Below are 19,908 nucleotides of genomic sequence, written 5' to 3' on the forward strand. Positions count from 1 at the left end.
TGGCAAGGAAAAGCAACTTGACATTTGAAAAGCTAGACTTGGAGCTAAAACGACAGATAGTTTGTTGATGGGGACTCATACGGGACCACTCATAAAGCATGCAAACTGGATTCTGCGAACATTGTCAACCGAATGTTGGTGGATTCGTGCTCCAATGCTCGAGAGGTGCCGACAACCGAGAAGGGAAGGGGTTTTGCCTGGACTGCTTTGGCCGGCATTGAATGCCGATTTCGCACAAGGCTGTGCTGCGAGAAAAGTTGCATGTGGCGAGCACACACGGTGACTTGAACTTGAAACCATCATGAAGAATGAGATGATAGTTGGATGCGTTGCATATGTATCAATTGACACTTTCCGTTATATGCCATAGGTATGTACCTACCTAGGTTCCTACCTACAAGGCAAGCAGCTCCACACAATTTCCAATACCGGACGTTACGGAGTTGTCTGGAACCTCTAGATGCGGTCTGGTCTCGGTTTGGAACTTGCCGGAGCCAATAGCAGAGGACGTCATGCTATGGCCATTCTGGCAGCTTCGGACGACGTACGACAACGGATGTGGATGTGGATGTGGATGTGGGGCTCGTCGTCACTTGTGGATATTTATTGTTGACTGCATGCATGGCATGGCATGGCATGGCATGGCGTTTGGCATCCTCGTTCTGCTCAACACAACAGTACGACGCTGTTCCTGCCTTTCGCTTGCCCACGCCCTCGTTTTTTCGTCTTGCCCTGAGCGGGCGCATGCTGTGTTGGCCGTCCCTTGGCTCTCTGGGCACCCTGCTTACAGGTTAGCGAACCGAACACCTGTCCGTCCTGCCCACGGGTTGAATTTGCGCAGGCTACGGCTTCAAAATGACGGCGTTTGTCGATGCAGCAACCAGAAGGAGGGTCCTCAAGGTGATTGTGGTATCGCTACTGCTTGACCTGGTAGGTCGTCCAGTTGACTCCAATCCCCTCCCTTGGGAGCCATGAAGCATGGTGGTTGCTCCACTTGTGGAATAAAGCCCTCGCTCGTTCCGACAACTAAACCTGGCTCTACTGGTTTAGATTTCCTTTACCTTTATCCTTCCACTCTTTCCGAAGCTGCTCGAATTCTACCGAGACCGTGAAGCTGCGTCCCCGGCTCTTGATGGGCCGCCAACATTGCTGCAACAAGTCCTCGGGGGCCTCAACAGATACAAGGCTTCTTTCTCGCGGCCCATTGATTCGCGACATGACATTGTTCTTCTCGGCGGAGCCATGGGCTCTCTCTTTTCGTACGTTACGTTACTTATTGCCCCGAGGCCGCCACCTCGTCCGGGAAGACGCAAAAGAAAGCAAAGTCAGTGTGTGTGTGCGGAGTGGCGAACGCTAACTAACCAAATCATGTTCATGACCGTCCAGCCTGTTGCAAGCCATTGCATCCCCCCTGATTGGCAAGTTGTCCGATCGAAAAGGCCGGCGTGCTGCGTTGCTAGTCTCCATGTGCGGAAACGTACTCTCCGTCATTCTTTGGGTGGCCGCCGTTGACTTCCGCACGTTTGTGGCGAGTCGGGTGGTTGGCGGCCTTTCAGAGGGCAATATCCAGCTGTCCACTGCCATGGCGAGCGACATATCCGACGAATCCTCTCGTGGCTCCACCATGGCAGTCATCGGCGCATGCTTCTCCATCGCCTTCACTTTTGGCCCAGGCCTGGGAGCGTGGCTCAGCACGAAACCCCTCGTCGCTGCCAACCCGTTCGCAACGGCTGCGGCGTTTAGTTTGGTTCTTGTGGTTGGCGAGACGATATATCTGTACGTCTCTCTACCAGAGACTTTGCCGTCAATGGCGGGCAAGGGAACCGGGCAAGGTAAAGGAACGGAAACAAGAGGCAAGCGGCAGGTCAGGACGAATTCTCACGTGCTGCTCAATGCGGTGCATTTCGTGTTCCTGCTCTTCTTTTCCGGAATGGAGAGTTCGCTGTCTTTTATGACCTACGAACTGTTTGAGTTCACATCTGGCAGGAACGGCAAACTGCTGGGGTATATCGGACTCGTCGCCTCACTCCTCCAGGGCGGCGTTACGCGTCGACTTTCCCCGTTGCTCTCTGTTCGAATTGGCGTCGTCTCGTGCCTGACTGCGTTTTTCCTGCTTGGACGGGTCAGCAGCGTCGGCGGGCTGTATCTGGCGGCAACTTGTCTGGCCATGACGTCTGCGACAGTAGTGACGGGCTTGAACGCCCTGAGCAGTTTCGAAGCCAGCGAGGACGAGCGAGGCTCCAAGTTGGGGATATTGAGGAGTTGGGGTCAGCTTGGTCGAGGGCTGGGTCCAATTCTGTTCACCAGCGTGTACTGGTGGGCAGGACGGGCCTATGCATACAACTTGGGTGCGACGGGTATCGCCATGGTCTCGGCGGTTGCTCTGATGGGACTAAAGACGCCTAGAGCGTCAGTGAAGGCCAATGGGGATGCCAATGCTAAGGCCAGAGCTGGTTGATGGACGACGGCTGGGGCGGTTGTAATGGGGCAAGGCAGGTGGCGATGCTCGTGGAGAGGACTCGAGTCACGGGCATGACTTTGTATTGTATGTAGGCAAGGAAACATGTCTTTGTTGATGCGAGACAGAAAGGGAGTGGACAAGTCCCGTTGGAAATGAGTTGCCAGTATTTGTCGAACACATGGACCTGCAAAGCAGCGCTGCCTTGACCTTTTTTATCCAGCAGCAATCTTTGACGAGGCCAGGGGTACCAAGACATCGGAAAATGTCAATCTACAGTTCTACGATGACAATCTCGGGGAGGGAGGGGGGGGGGGGGAGGAGAATCTGATGATGATGGCCCGGGGAAAAAAATCAAGATGGCTTGGGAGGTGCCGTGATCTGATAGGTGGGATGGCAACCAGGTAGGTTCACAGCCGTTGCTCGGCTGGCGATGAGGCGATGATGCGCTGTCAGTCAACCTGCACGTGTGGCTGAGGGACGCCCCAGCCTCTGGCGCTTTATCGTTGCTCTGGCGCAAGCCCGCAGGGCCCGCAGGTAAGACCGGGGCCAACTTGGGCGCTTAGGGCCAAGTCTGCAGCTTTTTTTGCCTGCGTCACCCGATAAACCAGCGGCACTGGCGCTGATTGGCGCCTGCCAGAAAATAAGTTTGCAACGACACAGCGATGGAGGGGTAAAACTCAAACTAAAACTGGCCTGCTTGCGCGGGCCAGCAAGAAGATGTCAATCTGGAGTGATTCAAGCGCAAAAAAAAAAATAAAAAAAAATAAAAGAGAGGTTTCGTGATAATCGAAGGCTACCGATTTCCTGCCCGATTCAGCTTGGTTACAATTGGATCCGCGGCTCGAGGGCCACTGGGGCATCAGAGCGGGAAAGCAAGGGAGGGATGGAGGGGGAGGCTCGACCTGTGGCATCGCCATCGCCATCTGAGAGATGGTGGGGCATGGGCATGGGCATGGGCATGGGCATGGGCATGGGCTTGGACGTCTGGAGGGGGCAAAAGAACATGGAAGTTTGAGAAACTTGCGAGAGAGGACATCTATCTGCCCAGCTACGGAGCACGTCGCTCAAGATTAATATGAAAAGGGAAAAAAAAAATTGGTAAAAAAAAAATGATTATCGCTTCAGGCTCCCTTGGACATCCGGGGCGCCGGGGTAGGAGGAAAACAGTCCAACCACAACGAGGCTTTGATTTGTTTTTGCGGGTTTGTGACTCACGCCGTGTCGGCAGGCCAGCCAAGAAAAAAAGGGACAATTCCACGCGGGCTCGGGCTACGAGTCCACGGATGACGGATGACGGATGATGGGTGATGGCAGCAAAATTAGATTTTCATTCGTCTCTGTTTGTTTAGGTTGGGCAGAAGAAAAAAGTCAACAACATATCCTCTTCGTGCATTGAGGGTGGAGCAAAAACTGGCAAAACTGGGGCTTGGACTGCCATCTATCCATCAGCCGGACTTTGGGTCGCAAGTGAAGGATTTTTCGATTTCTTCCCAAGATGCAGCCGCCTAGTCTCTAGTGTCTCTAGTCTCCACATTGTACCTGCTATCAGCTGGCACGTACCTGTCCGAACCCGGGTTTGCGAACCCGCTCGCCCACCCAGGTGTAGGTATGTACACGACGTGCTGCCGACGATCCAGAGTCCCGAGCCCAGGCTCCAGGCTCCAGAACAACTGGCCTTGGCCTGTCTAGAAAGCCGTTGCAAGAACCAGACGTACCAGACGGCTACTATTAGCTCTCAAGGGTTGCGGGCCATTATTTGCCCCTCTATTTGACTAGGAGGTAGGTCCTAGGCGGCAGATGGCTAGGAGCATCTACAATGACATAATTCAGGTGCCGGGCAGGCAAGCTGTTGGCGCGATACTTGTCCAGTACAAGGAGCGCAATGAACCAGATCTCTCCTCTTTGATTGGGTTGCGCCACGCACAGCTGAGAAAAACAGAGGGGTCGGGAAGGAAGGGCAAAGCGGGAAAAAAAAAAAAAAAAAAAAAAAAAAAAGAACCTCTGGTCTGTTAGGGCTAGCTAATTGGCTCCGTCACGACTCACACACAAGAGGCGCTGATTTCTCTGATTGCCCCGCGCCGCTTGCAGCAGCACCAGGCCCTCCCACCCCTCCCTCCCCCACCCTTCCTTTTAAATCCTCCCCTCCCACCACCTCCTTGCGAATTTTTCTCTCTTTCGCTCCTCGTCTCGCATACCCGGTTCAAGCATCCGATCTGCGAATTTTGTATGTCTTCCCATCACTCTTGTACCCTCATCATCAACATCATCATCATCATCATCGTCATCATCGTCATCAAACATGGATAGATGATGAATCGGTGATTAATGATGGATGAGCCTTTCTGTCTAACTGACTCTGTCGACAGTACTTTCCGTTAAGACATCCACACTAGCACAAAACTTCACAAACCTCCAAATCCGCCAAAATGGGTAAGGACGACAAGACTCATATCAACGTGGTCGTCATCGTAAGTCCAATCCGGTCCCGTTAGCTCACTTTCCTGTCCAAACAAACCTGCTGACCGGCCTTTTCTCTAGGGGTATGTCGTGTTTCGCCCTAGCGATGTTTCGCAATAAATATTGACACCCGTCACAGCCACGTCGACTCTGGCAAGTCCACCACCACTGGTCACTTGATCTACCAGTGCGGTGGTATTGACAAGCGTACCATTGAGAAGTTCGAGAAGGCAAGTCCGGTTTTTTTCTTCTTCTTTTGCTTTTCTACTTGCCATACAGAATGAGTAGTCGACGGTTTTCTACTTGTTCCGGTCTATGACCTAGCTGTCGGCAGGCAGTTACCCCTCCTTCAGTTTCCGAGAAAAGTATTGATCAAAAAAAAATTGTGCGGGGCTCCTCTGTCCTCCTGCAGTGGGGCGAACCCCTCTTTGCCTCATGATGGATGGATAAGAGGCTGCGTGATTACCCTAGCGGGCCATTTGTACTGGGGCTTGTTCAAAAAATAAAAAAAGGAGAAAGAAATTAAATGTCTAACATGAATTTCATTATAGGAAGCCGCTGAACTCGGCAAGGGTTCCTTCAAGTATGCGTGGGTTCTTGACAAGCTCAAGGCCGAGCGTGAGCGTGGTATCACCATCGACATTGCCCTCTGGAAGTTCGAGACTCCCAAGTACTACGTCACCGTCATCGGTATGTCTTGGCCCCCGGCTTTTGCGCTGCCTGCCTTCTTGTTTTTTTCTAACCGGAATCACAGACGCTCCCGGCCACCGTGATTTCATCAAGAACATGATTACTGGTACCTCGCAGGCTGATTGCGCCATCTTGATCATCGCTGCCGGTACTGGTGAGTTCGAGGCTGGTATCTCCAAGGACGGCCAAACCCGTGAGCACGCTCTGCTCGCCTACACTCTGGGCGTCAAGCAGCTCATTGTTGCCATCAACAAGATGGACACCACCAAGTGGTCCGAGGCCCGTTACCTGGAAATCATCAAGGAGACGTCCAACTTCATCAAGAAGGTCGGATACAACGCCAAGACCGTCCCCTTTGTCCCCATCTCCGGTTTCAACGGCGACAACATGCTTACTGCCTCCACCAACTGCCCCTGGTACAAGGGATGGGAGAAGGAGACCAAGGCTGGCAAGTCCACCGGCAAGACTCTTCTCGAGGCCATTGACGCCATTGAGCCCCCCAAGCGTCCCACCGACAAGCCCCTCCGTCTTCCCCTCCAGGATGTGTACAAGATTGGCGGTATCGGAACCGTCCCTGTCGGCCGTATCGAGACTGGTATCCTCAAGCCCGGCATGGTCGTCACCTTTGCCCCCTCCAACGTCACCACTGAAGTCAAGTCGGTGGAAATGCACCACGAGCAGCTTACCGAGGGTGTCCCCGGTGACAACGTTGGTTTCAACGTGAAGAACGTCTCCGTCAAGGAAATCCGCCGTGGTAACGTGGCCGGTGACTCCAAGAACGACCCTCCCATGGGCGCTGCTTCCTTCGACGCTCAGGTCATTGTTCTCAACCACCCCGGTCAGGTCGGTGCCGGTTACGCTCCCGTCCTGGATTGCCACACCGCCCACATTGCCTGCAAGTTCTCCGAGATCAAGGAGAAGATTGACCGACGTACCGGCAAGGCTGTCGAAGCCGCCCCCAAGTTCATCAAGTCTGGTGACTCTGCCATTGTCAAGATGGTTCCCTCCAAGCCCATGTGTGTCGAGGCTTTCACCGACTACCCTCCTTTGGGACGTTTTGCCGTCCGTGACATGCGACAGACCGTCGCCGTCGGCGTCATCAAGTCGGTCGAGAAGGCTGCCGCTGGCTCCGCCAAGGTCACCAAGTCCGCCGCCAAGGCCAGCAAGAAATAAGCGATTCGAGTCGCTGCAAGTCTTGCGTGTGTATACTCGGCTGGATCCAGGGACAGTAATGTTGTCACTTCTACGACGGAATGATTTACTTTGCTTTGGTTGAGCACTCGGCTATTTTGTCCAGGGGGGCACATGTAATGAGAAACAAGGTAAAAGATTTTTCATGATGTGCTTGGGAAGGGAAAACATGCTAGAGTCTAGAAGTGATTCCCCAAAAAAACAAAAAACGAAGCTTGGTCGGAAGAAGTGCTGTTTAGCCGTGTGCCATTTGGTGGTGATGCCCATGGTAGTTGTGTATAACAACTTGAATGTACGAATAACAGCGAAACGGGGGCATGCCGTCCCAGCGCATGCTGCCCCAATGGCCATCTGGGGTCAGCATTGAGTACTATTGTATTCAGCACATGACGAGGTACATCGTCGAGGGGCCTTGATACTTGGAAGCGCACAAGATCCGAAAGCAGAATTAGACGCATGATAAAGAGTACTACTGATGCTATTGTACAACGCGATGGGGCTAAATCTGATAATACACATGATATACTGCGTTGCACACGCGGCCGGCTTGGGTTCCCCCGTCGGCTTCATCCCGTGTCCACCCCGGTAAACCTGACGGTCCCCCCTTTTTTTTTTTTCCCCCTTTCACGGGCGACAGGCTAGGAGGTTAGTTACCCTAACCGGGTCTGCTGCACTGTGTAGAGTAGTCGCGGCTGGTCGTTGGTTCCTCGATTTGCCGGACCAAACTCCTTGTTGCGCTAAAGGAGCAACCAAGTGCCGTTGTTGCGTCGTTTCCACGCACGCAGCAAATGGATATGCATCATGTGCTAAGTGGAACGGTCGCTCGATACTGCCTGCGCGAGCTTGTGTCCCTCATGCCACGAAAAATGCACGCCGGTTGCCGTCTCCTCGACCAGCGTCAAAAAGCTCTGCAGCTGGTCCCGCGTCATGCCGCCGTTGCTGCTGCCGGGCGCGGCCGCGGCCGCGGAAGCGAGCGAGAGCCTCTGCTGCTGGCCGCCATGCTGGCCGGCCTCTGTGCTGCTGTAGCGGAGCACGTGGCCCTTCCAGTCGAGGTCGATGGCCTGGTGGATTTCCAGGCCGGCGAACGTGTACGGCAGGTTGACGAGCAGGTTGGCGGGCTGGCCGGCGGGCTGGCCGGCGGGGGCGGGTCGGCACTGCTCCGCGGATACCCACGTGCCGGGGATGGAAAAGGTCGTCTTGCTGGGCGTGAGGAGGCGGCCCTGGAGCGGGTTGAACTCGGAGGCGCGCAGGAACTCCTGGAGGGGGGCTTGGCCGGCGTCGAGCGGCAGCAGGCGCGTCTGGGAGATTCGCACGTCGACGCTCTCGTTGGGGAGCAGGATGTCGATTTCTCGCCACGGCAGAACGGCTTCTAGCACAGACGTGCGCGGGAAGGAAAAGTTGGACAGGTCCGTGAGGGCGTTGATGGGTACGCGCAGGCGGACCGGGGGGGGGATGGCGCCGCCGACGGAAGACGATGGGGCTGTCGCGTCGGCGGCAAAGTTGAGGATGATGCTCCTCTCCTGGGCGCTGGGAGCCGGAGCATCGGCGGTAGTGTGGGTGAGTGCTGCCGGATGGGGAACGACGGGACAGAGAGTCCGCCGCTTCGCTGCCGACTTGGCCGTTCGAGGACCCTGCTCCATGTGCAGGATGTGGCCAAACGTGGCTACTGTCTCGACGCGCTCCTCGGGAGAGGCCAGGTGCGCTCGAGGCAGCTGCACATGGCGGGGGAAGTCGAGCGCAGGCGTCATCGCGTCGGTTGCGTGGCCCACGGGGTTGGTGAATCGATACCACGGGCGTAGCTTGTCCCTCCAGGCCATGCTTCGCTTGTCTCGCTGATGTGCGACAGTAGCGCTCCTCGTGGTTTTTGCAGAGGGCGTCTCGGGCAGCACCTGGACTTGCTTGTATTTGGGAGTCATCTCCTTGCTGACCAGTAGCCTCAACACGACATCGGGGGGGGTTTCCAGTTCTTTGCTGGGGGCGTCGGTCACAGGAAGCCAGGATACCGACAGTTGCTGAGCATCATGGTCAGCATGTTCGACCTGGGCGGAGAGCAAAGTCGAGCTCGAAAGAAAAGAAACAAAAGAAAAGAAAGGGAACGGAATGAAAGAAGAGGGGAAAGGTGCGTACGGCGTGCTCTTGATCAAGCTGTAGAGCCGTGTTGGTCAAGTTTGCCAGCTCCTCCAACATCTCTTCCCGCAAGTTGTCCTCTTCAATCATGCCGACGGGAACCGTCTCGGTCTGGATGCTTCGCGCAATCTCGTCAAGCCTCGTCAGCACTGCAGAGACGGTGGCTTTGGGAGCGTAGATGCCAAGCCGATTCTCTTGGGGGCTGGTGCTTATCCTCTCGTTGTTCGACTTGTCGAGGTAATCGGCGCGAAGTTGTTCGAGGATTCCGCTAGACCGTCCTACGGGTTGGGTTAGCAAAACCCCCCGGGGGGGGGGGGGGGGGGGGGGGAGGGGGGGTGAGTAACTTTGCGTGGGAAACTTGATGCATGCAAAAAGGGGGGACGGGGCTTACTGGCAACCAGCGCAAACACCTTGGGCTGCAGCCAGACAACAGCCGCGCCGAGGCCTTGGATGTGCTCGCGCACTTCCAGCTTCCACTTTGCGCTCAGGATCAAGAACGCCTGTCGCTGCTTGTTCCTGAGATCATGCCAATGGCTGCGCTGCGCGGCAGACCAAGGGCTTTGGCTCCGGATCCAGGGGTAGCTCGGCGTCGCGTCGTCGGCCCACCCAGCACCACCGGGGCGGTTGTCGAGGTTGAGATATGTGACGAGCTGCTCCTGCGTGAATCCGTTGACGAGGCTTTCCATCATTTTCTCAAACTCCCTCTCCCCCACGGCCCTGCCGTCTTTGGGTCGGATCTCCTCGATGTTGTCCCACACTTTGTCGGACAAGGCCGACTCGTCTCCCTGCGGAGGATAAACCGTCCGCCAGTTGATCGGGGCGTCGGTCGGGGCCTGCATCTCTTGGAGCGCCGGGATAGCCTTCTTGGGCCTCTTGACCTTTTGCGCGCTTACGACAATCGCTTCGATCGGCTTTCCCAGCGCGTTCACGCCGAGGCTTCGGCGGCTGACAAGGTCGTGAGGTAACCCTCCCCGTCTCTTCATCTCCGAGCGGCTGGCACCGGCTCGCTCCTCCGTCGGGGCTGGGTTCTCGGGCATGCCGTAGGCATCCTGATCTGCAGCCGGATCGGGGGCATGCGCCGAATCAGCGGCTGTTGTAGACTCGGGCCCTGAATCTGCCCGTTGCTCTTCTGCGCTCTTGCCCTCCGCCTCGCCGTGACCCGGCTGCCATCTCGCGGCTGCTTCGGCCCGGGTGGCGGGTTCGTCTTGATGACGGACGGCTGCGAGAGTAAAGTCCTCTGTGCTTTCTGCGCCTCGGGGCGACAAGTCGGATGCGTGCCGTCTCGATGAGCGTTGCTGGTACGCGGCGAAAGCCAAAGCCGAAGCCGCCGTGTGTGGAAGTGGAAAGGAGCCGTTCCGCTGCGAAAGCCGAAGCCGGCAGGCCAGGCATACGATTGGCGACCTTGCCGCCCGGACGATCATGGGAAGACGAGTAGCCAAAGCCAGATAGTTTGTCCTTTTTTTTTTTTTTTTTTTTTTTTTTTTTCTTGCTTCTGGTCCGGTCGGCAAGTGGCTGTGGACTCGGGAGTCATCCCAAAAGTCGAGCTTTACTGACGGGCAGGGCACTTTTACTTGCTGGACCAGGCAGGGTTGCTGGAAATTTGCACCGGGTGTGCTCTTATCGATAAGAGAGGGCCAAGAAAATTTCCACGGCTCAACGCGTCGGCAATCACGCGTGTGTCGCTCAATAGTCAGTCGAGAGAAGTCAAGTCTGGTCTGAAACCTGGTTCAACGCCCCCACCTTCAGAGGCATGATGAGATATTGCCTTTGTCTTCTTTCCCGAGCTATACAAAGCACGGATACCAGTGTCTGAGACTTCGCCCCTGATTCAGCCGGGATAGACCCTCACTCGGCACAAGTCTTCCGCGCAGTTTGTCGCTGTTGATAGATAATGCTTCCGCTGCAGAGACGAAGGCGGCCGGTACGAGGCCCCGACCCCCGCAACCAAACAAGTCCCCTTGCTTCCTCCCCTAACAATGGCAAGTCCGACGATGACGACGACGTCAACGACAGCGACAACGACAACGACAACGACAACGACAACGACAACGACAACGACAACGACAACGACAACGACAACGACAACGACGCAGAAGTCGAGTCACGGCCGCGGCAAAGAATGAATGGCGACGACTGGCATCACGAAAACTCGGATGACGCGGATAGCCAAACCGCCCAAACCGCCGGGGCCAGGGCTGATGAGCAGCTGGCAAAGAAACTAGTTCGCTACGCCCTCTCGTGCGAGTATTCTCGAACAGCCATCAGGCGAGACGGCATCAAGGAGCGGGGTACGTCGTTCTTTTCGGACGGGAGCCGCTTTGACGCTAGCTAACTCGGCGCCCATGCGTACGTAGTGTTGGGCAACCAAGGCCGGTCGTTCAAGCGAATATTTGCCCTGGCGCAGAAGCAGCTGAGGCATATCTGGGGCATGGAACTTCGTGAGCTACCCGTCAGAGAGAAGATGACGTTGCATGAAAAGAGACAAGGCAAGACCCATCACCACCATGTCGCATGTCCGCCACGTTGCGTCGACGCTTGTTACGTTACGTTACGACGCCTGGCCCTCCATGCTCACTGACGGACGACGAGTTGCAGCCATGAAATCCAATTCGCAACCCAAGATGGGATCCGGCGCCTACATCCTGACCTCGACCTTGCCGCAGGCATATCGAGCCGCATCCATCCTAACGCCCTCCAGAATCCCGACCGCGGACGACGAGGCGACGTACGCGGCTTTCTACACCCTGGTGGTGTCGCTCATCTATCTCAACAACGGCGAGGTCACCGAACAAAAGCTGAAGCGCTATCTGCTGAGGCTCAACGCTGATCGCAACGTGGCGGGCGACAAGACAGAGACGACGCTGAAAAAGATGGAAAAGCAGGGATACATTGTCAAGAAGATAGACCGTCCTCCCTCGAGGCAGGACGGCGACCAAGCAATCACCTGGCATGTGGGGCCTCGTTCCAAGGAAGAGATTGGCCTTGACGGCGTGATGGGCTTGGTAAAAGAGGTCTACGCAGGATCAGACATTGACCTTGACAAGAAACTGAGGGCAAGTCTCGGCATCAAGGAGAGGAACGTGCCTAGAGAAGAACCGAGCGGCGCCGAGCCAAGCCGTCTGCGAGAAAGGGGGGGGGTGGGGGGTGGGGGGCAGGGTTAATGGAGGTGATGGAGGTGATGAGTGACTTGTAGAAGCATCATGTTGCCGCACATTGACTGATACCATACTTCTTTACCCAAGTATTCAGACACTCTAGTCTTTTTGATTAAGCAAGCTTATGAGTCTTATGATTTGAAAAAAGAAGTTTTGCGAGCCCGTCGCTGTTTTCCATTGCACAAAGTGAACGCCGTCCCCCGATTTGATTTTCCGAATCTCGATAAAACGCCTGGTAGAGCTTCAAACATGGTTGGTCTTTGCGTGTTGCAACTCGATTCCTGCCCCCCTCGCTTCCTCCCCGCCCTTGCCGGCCGTCATAGTGGCCTAAGACGGTCTAGTCTTCGCGCGGTGGAGGCGGGCCGACCGGCTGAAGCATTTTCTACATGGACACAGTCAGTACATCATATAGTCTTGGGCGACATTCCAGCTGCGACGAGGTTCGACGAGGTTGAACAAGGTGGGTTGCATACGCGAATCATCCTGGCGCGAACCTTGACAATGGGCTCGTTCTCTGCCAGGGCCACGTAGGCGAGAAGCGGTCGATGGCCTGCAATCGACGCATACGTGTCGCGTTGTATATTTGTGCGCCACTCCCAGCTCGTGGTGTCGGGGTGGCCTGTGCCAATGTATTTTGCTTGCAGCCGTTCGAGTTCTTGCTGCGTTCGGAGCTTGTCAGCCTGGTCATTGGTTAGCGAGGACTTTTGTCGTGGGGGGTTGGCACTTTTATTCGGTTCCACCGACCATCCTGGGTGAAAGATTCGGACCGAATTTGAGAAGCTTCAAGGCCTGGGACGGGGTGGCTTCAGAGAGGGCGGGTATGAAAATGATGGTGATGACGATGATGGGTGATGAGATTGGTTGGGGTTGGTTGGTGACGCGCTTAAACTTCGGCATCGCCCCAGCAGCAAGGTCCGGCAGCGAGTTCCCGACTTGAAACATGCGAGCGACCTCCAAGCCTTCATTTCTGTCTTTTTGCTCTTCACCCAACTTGCCAACTTGCTGTTAAGCTGTTTCTGCCCCCTGTCCGGTAATACAGCCATCCCCAAGTTATTCAACCTCAATCTGGCCTTTTGCAAGTCACGCAAACGCAGCAAGGTAGCATGGCCAGCTCGGGGTAGATAAACAAACAAACAAACAGAAATTCAAAGTTCCTCTCGGCCACTTCTCCCTTCAACAAGCCGTGACTCCGGAGAGGTACGGCACGGCACGGCACGCCTTGGCGTGATGGATGCTCCATCGAGCCACACCATGCCGGAACACTGGACCGAGCTCAGCGCTGCCAAACGACAGAGGAAACTGTGCCGGGAGCAGGCGGAAGCGATCAAGAACGCTTGCCGGAAGGACTGCGGCAAGGACAAGGTGACGGAATGTCCAAAATGCTACGCCAAGCTGATGGACAGGCTGCGGTCAAGGTACAGCGAAAGCGAGGAGAGAGAATGGTTCTCGCAGAGGAGGGCGTTTCTGCACGAACTGGACGGCCTGTTCCAGGACGCCAAGGATCGAAGGGGAAGCCTCAAGTCCATCGAGTCTCGGATCGAGTCCGAAAAGGAGGCCTGGTATCGCTGGGTCCTGAGAAGGTACCCCGAGTTCATAGCCGCCGTCTCGGACCGCGGGGTCAACCAGGAGGAGCTGAGAGGCATGCTAGACGACCCGGACAGGTCGCGCCAGGAGCTGGTCAACACGATGCTGGAGGGCATAGGCAAGCCGCCGAACTGGCCCTTGGGCGTCGACGAGTTTGCGGAAAAGGTCGAGGCGGCAACAAGAGACGATGCCGCCCGGCTCAAGAAGCTGTACGTGTCCGAGTTCTTCACCGACGCGCTCACGGGCAAGGCGCTGCAGAGCGCCGAGAGCTACCTGGACGAGTACAGCAACAGCGAGACCATGATGCTGGAGGACGTCATGGACAAGATTGCCCTCGACTTCCAGCGGAGCAGGAGCTCCAAGCCGCAGAGGGAGAGCCACAAGAGGCGGCTGGACGAGCTGAAGAGGGCCAAGACGGCTTTTGAGCAAAACAAGCTGCAGGCTAAGAGCCTGAAGGGGGCGCAAGCCGCCCGGCCCGGGCCCGAGCTGTACCATCTACCTCCCTGCCTGGCATGCGGCAACCCGGTGCTGTCGAGCGAGGTGCTTTCGTGTACGGTCTGCCAGGCGTTGGCCCAGTCTGGCGGCGAGGGCCAGCTTACGGTATACTGTTCGGAGGCTTGCTACGCCAGGAGCCATGTAAGTTGCGTGACGGGTTCGGGGGGAGAGGAGGAGCTAACGACAATGTCCAACGACAATGATGTCCAACCTCAATGTCCAAGTCAATGTCCAACGTCCAGTGTCCAATGTTTGGGGGGCCGGAAGGGCAAAAAAAAAAAACACTATGCTAACGGCGACCGCATCCAGGATGGCCATGTCAAATCACAGCACGATTGCGAAGCGGGCGAGCACTGCGTGCAACTGCACGACCCAGACGTCGAGATGGGCGACGGGACATCAAGAACAGTGGCTTGCAACGAATGCCTGGACCGTCAAGAAGCGACGCTGTACTGCTCGGACAAGTGCGCCGCGGCCAACATAGCCAAGCACAGGCAGAAGAGCCACGGGGCCAAGACGACGGCCAATGCGGCGCAGGCTCTGGTGCGGTCTTTGCAGCCGTTTGTGGGCTCGACGCTGGAAAGCAAGAACCCAGGCTTGGTGATGGCGCAGGTGGACTCGAACTGAAAGCCGCGCCCCAAACTTTGGCGTCTCGTTATTTTTCCCCCTTTTTTTTCCCCCCCTCATTCCTGATTGCTTGTGTACAACTGCATCCTGGCTGATCCGAAAACCTCTATATATCCATCGTTGACGGCGACTACAATATCCATTTATCAGCGAGTCGGCTGTCTATCCGACCGGGACATGGCATCAGTCAGTCTGTCAGCACGGGTAATCCCAGCCTTTTGCCACCGGGAACCATCCAGCACGCTTCAGCATGGTGCAGCATCGCCGCGGGTGCCAAAAAAAAAAACAATAACGGAAGCGTGGCCTGGCCGTGGCTGGGACTTGTCCTGCCCAGAAGACGGGATGGATGGATGGCAGTTCGGACCGCCCTTGCGCTGTGGGATGAAAAACCGGACGGCAATCCTGGGCTCGCGCTTTCGGCCGGCAGGATAATCAAACGCACCATGCCCTCCCTGACTGCTTCGTTGCGCAGCATGGCACATGGTCCCGGAACGTTCATGCACACCAAGTCGCCAATTACGCGCAAAACCAGACGGACCGACGTCAAGTTTGATGCAGGAACCCCCTTGTCTGCACTGCAACAAGCACAACAGGGGCGTAGGCTTACGCACAAGACCCAAGCGCGTTTCCTTGCGTCGCTGCTCCAGCCGACAGCCTTGTTTTCGTTGCTGGGGGCTGTTTTTTCCTTCTTCTTCTTTTCCCCCGGGGATTACGCTGATTACGCTCGGCCCTTTTTGGTTTGCAGAGTGCCTTTGGCCCCAGGACGAAGGGGGGGGGCATTGCTGCGGTACGCGTCCCACACCATGCAAGGCCACGAATTCCCAAAAGGATGTTGCGGAAGCGGGCGGAGAGCAAAGGTCGAGCGAGACTCGCGTGGGCAGCGGGAGCGGCATTGCAAAAAAGGACGGATCCTCGCCCGTCACTGGTCGATGCAGACAAGAAACGGACAGACAGCAGGCGTGCGCCCCGTCGGAGTGATTTGCATCAGCTCAACGGCCGGGGCTTCAACATGTAGCAGAACAGCCCAGCGGTTTCTGTGCGACAGCAAAGGACAACCAAACGGCTGCAGACACACACACACACGCACGCACACACACACACACACACGGTACACCTGTTTACGCGGCAAGCCGAGGCGTAGCCGTCTCTGGGGACATCTGTCACAAAAGGTCCAGACACGTACGCAATACCCGGACGCTTTGCCAAATATGAACGGGGAAGCTGATGCAGGTGCAAGACAAGACGGCCTGGCTTCTACAGAACAAATCATGCAATTATACCAGGAGGGCAGGGCAAAAACTATCGAAAAGGCTACCCGCCATCAACAAGACCCGAAAAACCCAACCGGAACCGAACTTGAACCAGTCCCGCGACTGTTTCCCCTCGTTCGGCACATGAGAAATCCCCTTTTTGCCGCTTGCCGCGCTAGCTCTGACGGGTATGGCAAAAAAAAAAGGGGGGGGAGAGATGCAGCAAGAGGAAGACGAGGAAAGGGGAGAGGGCACAGGGAAAACAGAACAAGCAAGAACAAGCAAGAACAAGCAAGCAGGCAAGCAGGCAAGCAAGCAAGGAAACGGGCTGGAGAAACTCTCCGTTGGATGCATCCTGACTGTATCGCATTGCTAACAAAAGGGGGAATAAAGGGGGAATATGAAGAGGCAAAACCAGCAACAATGTAGATCAAGCCGCAAAACTTGCGCGCTGCAAACCATTTCGACTTCCGTGTGATGCAACGCCGTGTCTTGTCAAAGCAAAGCAAAGCAAAGCAAAGCAAAGCAAAGCAAAGCCCTCTTGGAGTGGTCCATGATGTGAGTCCCCAAAAGTTGTACAGAAAATACGCCCAAAGAGAACCCAGGCGAACCAGGCGAACCAGGCGAACCAGGAGAACCAGGAGAACCAGGAGAACCAGGAGAACAAAGAGAACCAGGAGAACAAAGAGAACCAGGAGAACCAGGAGAACAAAGAGAACCATCCCCAACACCCGACTTTCCAATGGTCGCCAGTTTCGAGTCCTCCAATCGCCCAGCCTGTCACCACGTTCTCTGCGCCCTTGGACCCCAGGAGACTAGACTTTCCAACCAAAACCTGCTCTTGACTATGCCGAGTTGTGCGCCATGCATTCCATCCAAGCCGAACAGCCCAAAAAAAGACGAGCGAGAAGAGCCAAACAAGAAAAGGAAAGATCGAAAAAAAAAAGAAAAGAAAGGAAAAGAAAGAAAAGAAAAGAAAAGAAAAGAAAAAGAGTCGCATATAGAGAATAAGCAGAAAGATGCAACCGATAATGACCCATGCCAGACGATTCTTTTTCCTGATGCATCTTCCTTTCCGTCTTTTCCCTTCCCCCCAGGAAAAAGGTCGAGAGCAGCCGCAATGCTAAAACAGAACATGTACAGGCAAGTTTTTCGCCTTTTGACGCGCTCAATGCAAATGCAAAAAGGTCGCCCTGTTTGCCTGGCCCTTTTCCACGCGCTCCTTGGTTCCGTGTGTTTTTGCGCACCATGCCGGCCTTGTCCGATTTTTCGTTTTATTGCCGTGACGACAGATGCGTCCTGTGTTCCGTAATGCAGCGAATCCAAGCCTTGACCCCGTCGTGAGCCCCAAGTCCAACTTTTTCGTCTCGATAGCCATGATTTCTCTCTCTCTCTCTCTCTCTCGCTCCCTTTTTTTTTTTGTTTTGTGTGTGTGTCAGTGTGTGTCTGTGTGTGTGTGGGTGTGGGTGTGGGTGGGTGTGTAACACATCGATTGTAAATGACAGAATCGCACAAAATCCGACTTGCAGCCCTGGATGCGCAAAGGCTCGTGAAATTGGGAATGGACTCCCGCAAAGAATTACCAGAACCCGAAATAAAGGCGAGAGATAAAACTCGGACTGTGTTTCGACGCGCTGCTGTGACTAAAACAACCCGCAATGATGCCCGGCGCAGTCTTCAACCCGACGACCAAAAAACGAAAAAAAGATGAAAAACGCTGCAGCCCCGTCTCGACTTAGCTTAGCGTCCCATCATGTGTCTCGGGAAATAAGACGAGTTATTGGTCATTCCTCCGTTGGGCCCCGCGGCAACGCTGCTGTTCAGGTTGGAGTTGCTCCACGGGTGGCTGGGCCCGCCAGCAAGGCCGTTCATGGCATTGTTATACGGCCGATTCCCACCCGTGTTCATGGACGAAGCAACACTGTAACTACCGTGGATGCTTCCAAGGCCGGGAGGTGCAGCCAAACCCGGGGGCGGCCCGTGGGGAGGAAAAGAGTTGCTGCTGCCACCGGCCATCATGCCGCTCATGGCCCCCATGGCGTTGTTGGCACCCTGGCTGGGAGCTTGCCCAGAGCGTACACCCAGCGGGTTCTTGGAGAAGCTCAAGCGTATGCCACCCTTGACGCTGTTGTGGAGCGGCTGGCCGTAGAGTTCATGCAGAGCCTTGGTGGCAAACGATACGTCCTCAAACTCCACAAAGCACATTGGCCCGTTTTGCTTGGTGCGGAAGCAGAGCCGTTTGTAGCCCCTTTGCTTGGAAAACATGGCCTTGAGCTCCTCCTCGGATGTGTCCAGCGGCAGGTTGCCGACGTACAGAGTGTTGCAGGGCGGGTTCTGATCCGCCGGGTTCACCGGAGGAAAGGTGTGTCGCGGATAGCCGTGGTTGTTGGCAGAGTATCCGAGCCCCGGCCCCGGGGCGTTGGCCGGCGGCAGCGGACTCATGTACGGCGGCAGCGACGCAGGGCCCGGCGGATGATTCGCGCCCAGGGACAGACCTGCCATGCGGCTGATGGGGAGTTGAGGAGCCGTGGCGCGGCGTTGCGACGTGGCTCCGCTCTCTGCATAGGCAACCGGATCTTTTAGCAAGTCGCTGGTCTCGTCATCGTCGCCAAAGTCGCTGCTGATGAGCGACTTGCCCGATATCCTCGGACGTTCGCTTAAATGGTTGCCAATTGGTGACTGAGATGAGAAGATGTTCTGGTAGTGAGAGTTGGCCTCGGGATGGATAAACTCGTGAGCGGGAAAGGGTCCATTGGACGTGGGAGATATGCTGTTGTCCAGCGCTTGGAAACCATTGAAACGCGCCGCTTGTCGAGAGGCTGCCAACGCGGATGACGCTGTAGAGGAAGCGACGGCGGCGGCGGCCGTTTGATCGGTAGTATGCCGCCTCGCCGTGGGCGGGCTGTTTGGCAGTACTTCCACAATCATTTCGGCGTCTTTGGATATGTTGGATCTACCGTCAAGCATCTGCTTGACTTCCACTGCCGCAGCCATGGTGCGGAACCGAAGGAGAGCGGACCGAAAGCCTTCATCTTCCGATTTTTCAACCGGAAGCAGCTCGACGTCAGACAGTTCCTTGGACCAAACAACCATCAGACGAAGTGATTCTTCCGATGTGTTGAGTGGCAGACGGCGAATGAGAACTCGAACCATGCAAGTTGGCGTGCTTGCAAACGGGGTGCCGACAGGCTTGGTGGGTTCGCGCTCGAAGAGATGGGCGGTCGACATGTTGAGCGGATAGGGCGACTGGGCCGAAGGTGAGGGTCGAAAGGCTTGAGCCGACGGCATAAAGCTGGAAGCGGCCGCCATGGTGGGCTTGTCAGATGTTGTCGTGGCTGCTGGGAAGGGGCTGGCACGATTGGAATGCTGTGGCTTCGAGGGCGCGACACTGGTCGCGACGGGATGCTGAGAGGTTGCACTAGGCTCAGTATTCATTGCCATGAGCGCTCGGTCTTGAACAAAATCCACACTTGCAATGTCTCGAACTGGTGTTGGGGGGGGGGAGAGAAGAAGAAGAAAAAAGAAGGAAAACGTCTCGACGAGGCTCGGCAGAAGAGAAAAGAAGGTCGACGGAGATGCTCGAAAATGCCTTGGTCGACACCGCTTGTGTTGCTAAGGCTTTTCTATCGATGCAGTAACGGCGAATAAACGGCCCCCCGAGGGGAGTGAGAACGTGGTGACAGATGCACACGCAGATGGTGCGTTGAAGCCGAAAACGAGCTCCTTCGCACAGGGTGCGAGCGCCTGTTGCAGGAACGATTGAATGCGCCGGTTGGGAGAGAGTACGGTGGTGGGAAATGCGGCGAAAACTGACGGCTCCGACTTAGCAAGCAGGCTTGAAAGGGGAGGGGCAAGCAGAAGCGCGCTGATC

General features: G+C 55.8%; 8 protein-coding genes across 8 annotated transcripts; 4 read left to right on the forward strand and 4 right to left on the reverse strand.

The window, feature by feature from the left end:
• Positions 1 to 855: 855 nt before the first annotated feature.
• UV8b_04060 (uncharacterized protein) lies at positions 856 to 2,458 on the forward strand (the record flags this gene model as incomplete). The annotated part of the gene is made up of 3 exons (XM_043141558.1): positions 856 to 930; positions 1,051 to 1,259; positions 1,387 to 2,458. 3 exons carry the CDS (start codon positions 856 to 858, stop codon positions 2,456 to 2,458), a joined length of 1,356 nt encoding a protein of 451 aa, XP_042997492.1.
• Positions 2,459 to 4,887: 2,429 nt separating this feature from the next.
• On the forward strand, positions 4,888 to 6,781 carry UV8b_04061 (translation elongation factor EF-1 alpha; the record flags this gene model as incomplete). Its single annotated transcript, XM_043141559.1, has 4 exons — positions 4,888 to 4,929; positions 5,023 to 5,157; positions 5,470 to 5,608; positions 5,673 to 6,781. 4 exons carry the CDS (start codon positions 4,888 to 4,890, stop codon positions 6,779 to 6,781), a joined length of 1,425 nt encoding a protein of 474 aa, XP_042997493.1.
• Positions 6,782 to 6,892: 111 nt separating this feature from the next.
• UV8b_04062 (uncharacterized protein) lies at positions 6,893 to 7,257 on the reverse strand (the record flags this gene model as incomplete). Its single annotated transcript, XM_043141560.1, has 2 exons — positions 6,893 to 7,084; positions 7,231 to 7,257. The coding sequence occupies 2 exons, from the start codon at positions 7,255 to 7,257 to the stop codon at positions 6,893 to 6,895; spliced, it is 219 nt and encodes a 72-aa protein (XP_042997494.1).
• Positions 7,258 to 7,605: 348 nt separating this feature from the next.
• UV8b_04063 (uncharacterized protein) lies at positions 7,606 to 10,347 on the reverse strand (the record flags this gene model as incomplete). The annotated part of the gene is made up of 3 exons (XM_043141561.1): positions 7,606 to 8,811; positions 8,927 to 9,204; positions 9,318 to 10,347. The coding sequence occupies 3 exons, from the start codon at positions 10,345 to 10,347 to the stop codon at positions 7,606 to 7,608; spliced, it is 2,514 nt and encodes an 837-aa protein (XP_042997495.1).
• A 470-nt stretch (positions 10,348 to 10,817) lies between these two features.
• Positions 10,818 to 12,087, forward strand: UV8b_04064 (uncharacterized protein; the record flags this gene model as incomplete). The annotated part of the gene is made up of 4 exons (XM_043141562.1): positions 10,818 to 10,847; positions 10,911 to 11,214; positions 11,281 to 11,412; positions 11,522 to 12,087. 4 exons carry the CDS (start codon positions 10,818 to 10,820, stop codon positions 12,085 to 12,087), a joined length of 1,032 nt encoding a protein of 343 aa, XP_042997496.1.
• Positions 12,088 to 12,418: 331 nt separating this feature from the next.
• Positions 12,419 to 12,978, reverse strand: UV8b_04065 (uncharacterized protein; the record flags this gene model as incomplete). Its single annotated transcript, XM_043141563.1, has 3 exons — positions 12,419 to 12,463; positions 12,555 to 12,761; positions 12,826 to 12,978. 3 exons carry the CDS (start codon positions 12,976 to 12,978, stop codon positions 12,419 to 12,421), a joined length of 405 nt encoding a protein of 134 aa, XP_042997497.1.
• Positions 12,979 to 13,308: 330 nt separating this feature from the next.
• UV8b_04066 (uncharacterized protein) lies at positions 13,309 to 14,787 on the forward strand (the record flags this gene model as incomplete). The annotated part of the gene is made up of 2 exons (XM_043141564.1): positions 13,309 to 14,301; positions 14,470 to 14,787. 2 exons carry the CDS (start codon positions 13,309 to 13,311, stop codon positions 14,785 to 14,787), a joined length of 1,311 nt encoding a protein of 436 aa, XP_042997498.1.
• A 2,990-nt stretch (positions 14,788 to 17,777) lies between these two features.
• Positions 17,778 to 19,346, reverse strand: UV8b_04067 (uncharacterized protein; the record flags this gene model as incomplete). The annotated part of the gene is made up of 1 exon (XM_043141565.1): positions 17,778 to 19,346. One exon carries the CDS (start codon positions 19,344 to 19,346, stop codon positions 17,778 to 17,780), a length of 1,569 nt encoding a protein of 522 aa, XP_042997499.1.
• Positions 19,347 to 19,908: the final 562 nt, after the last annotated feature.

The sequence above is a fragment of the Ustilaginoidea virens genome, chromosome 3 (assembly GCF_000687475.1).
Source record: "Ustilaginoidea virens chromosome 3, complete sequence".
NCBI lineage: Eukaryota > Fungi > Ascomycota > Sordariomycetes > Hypocreales > Clavicipitaceae > Ustilaginoidea > Ustilaginoidea virens.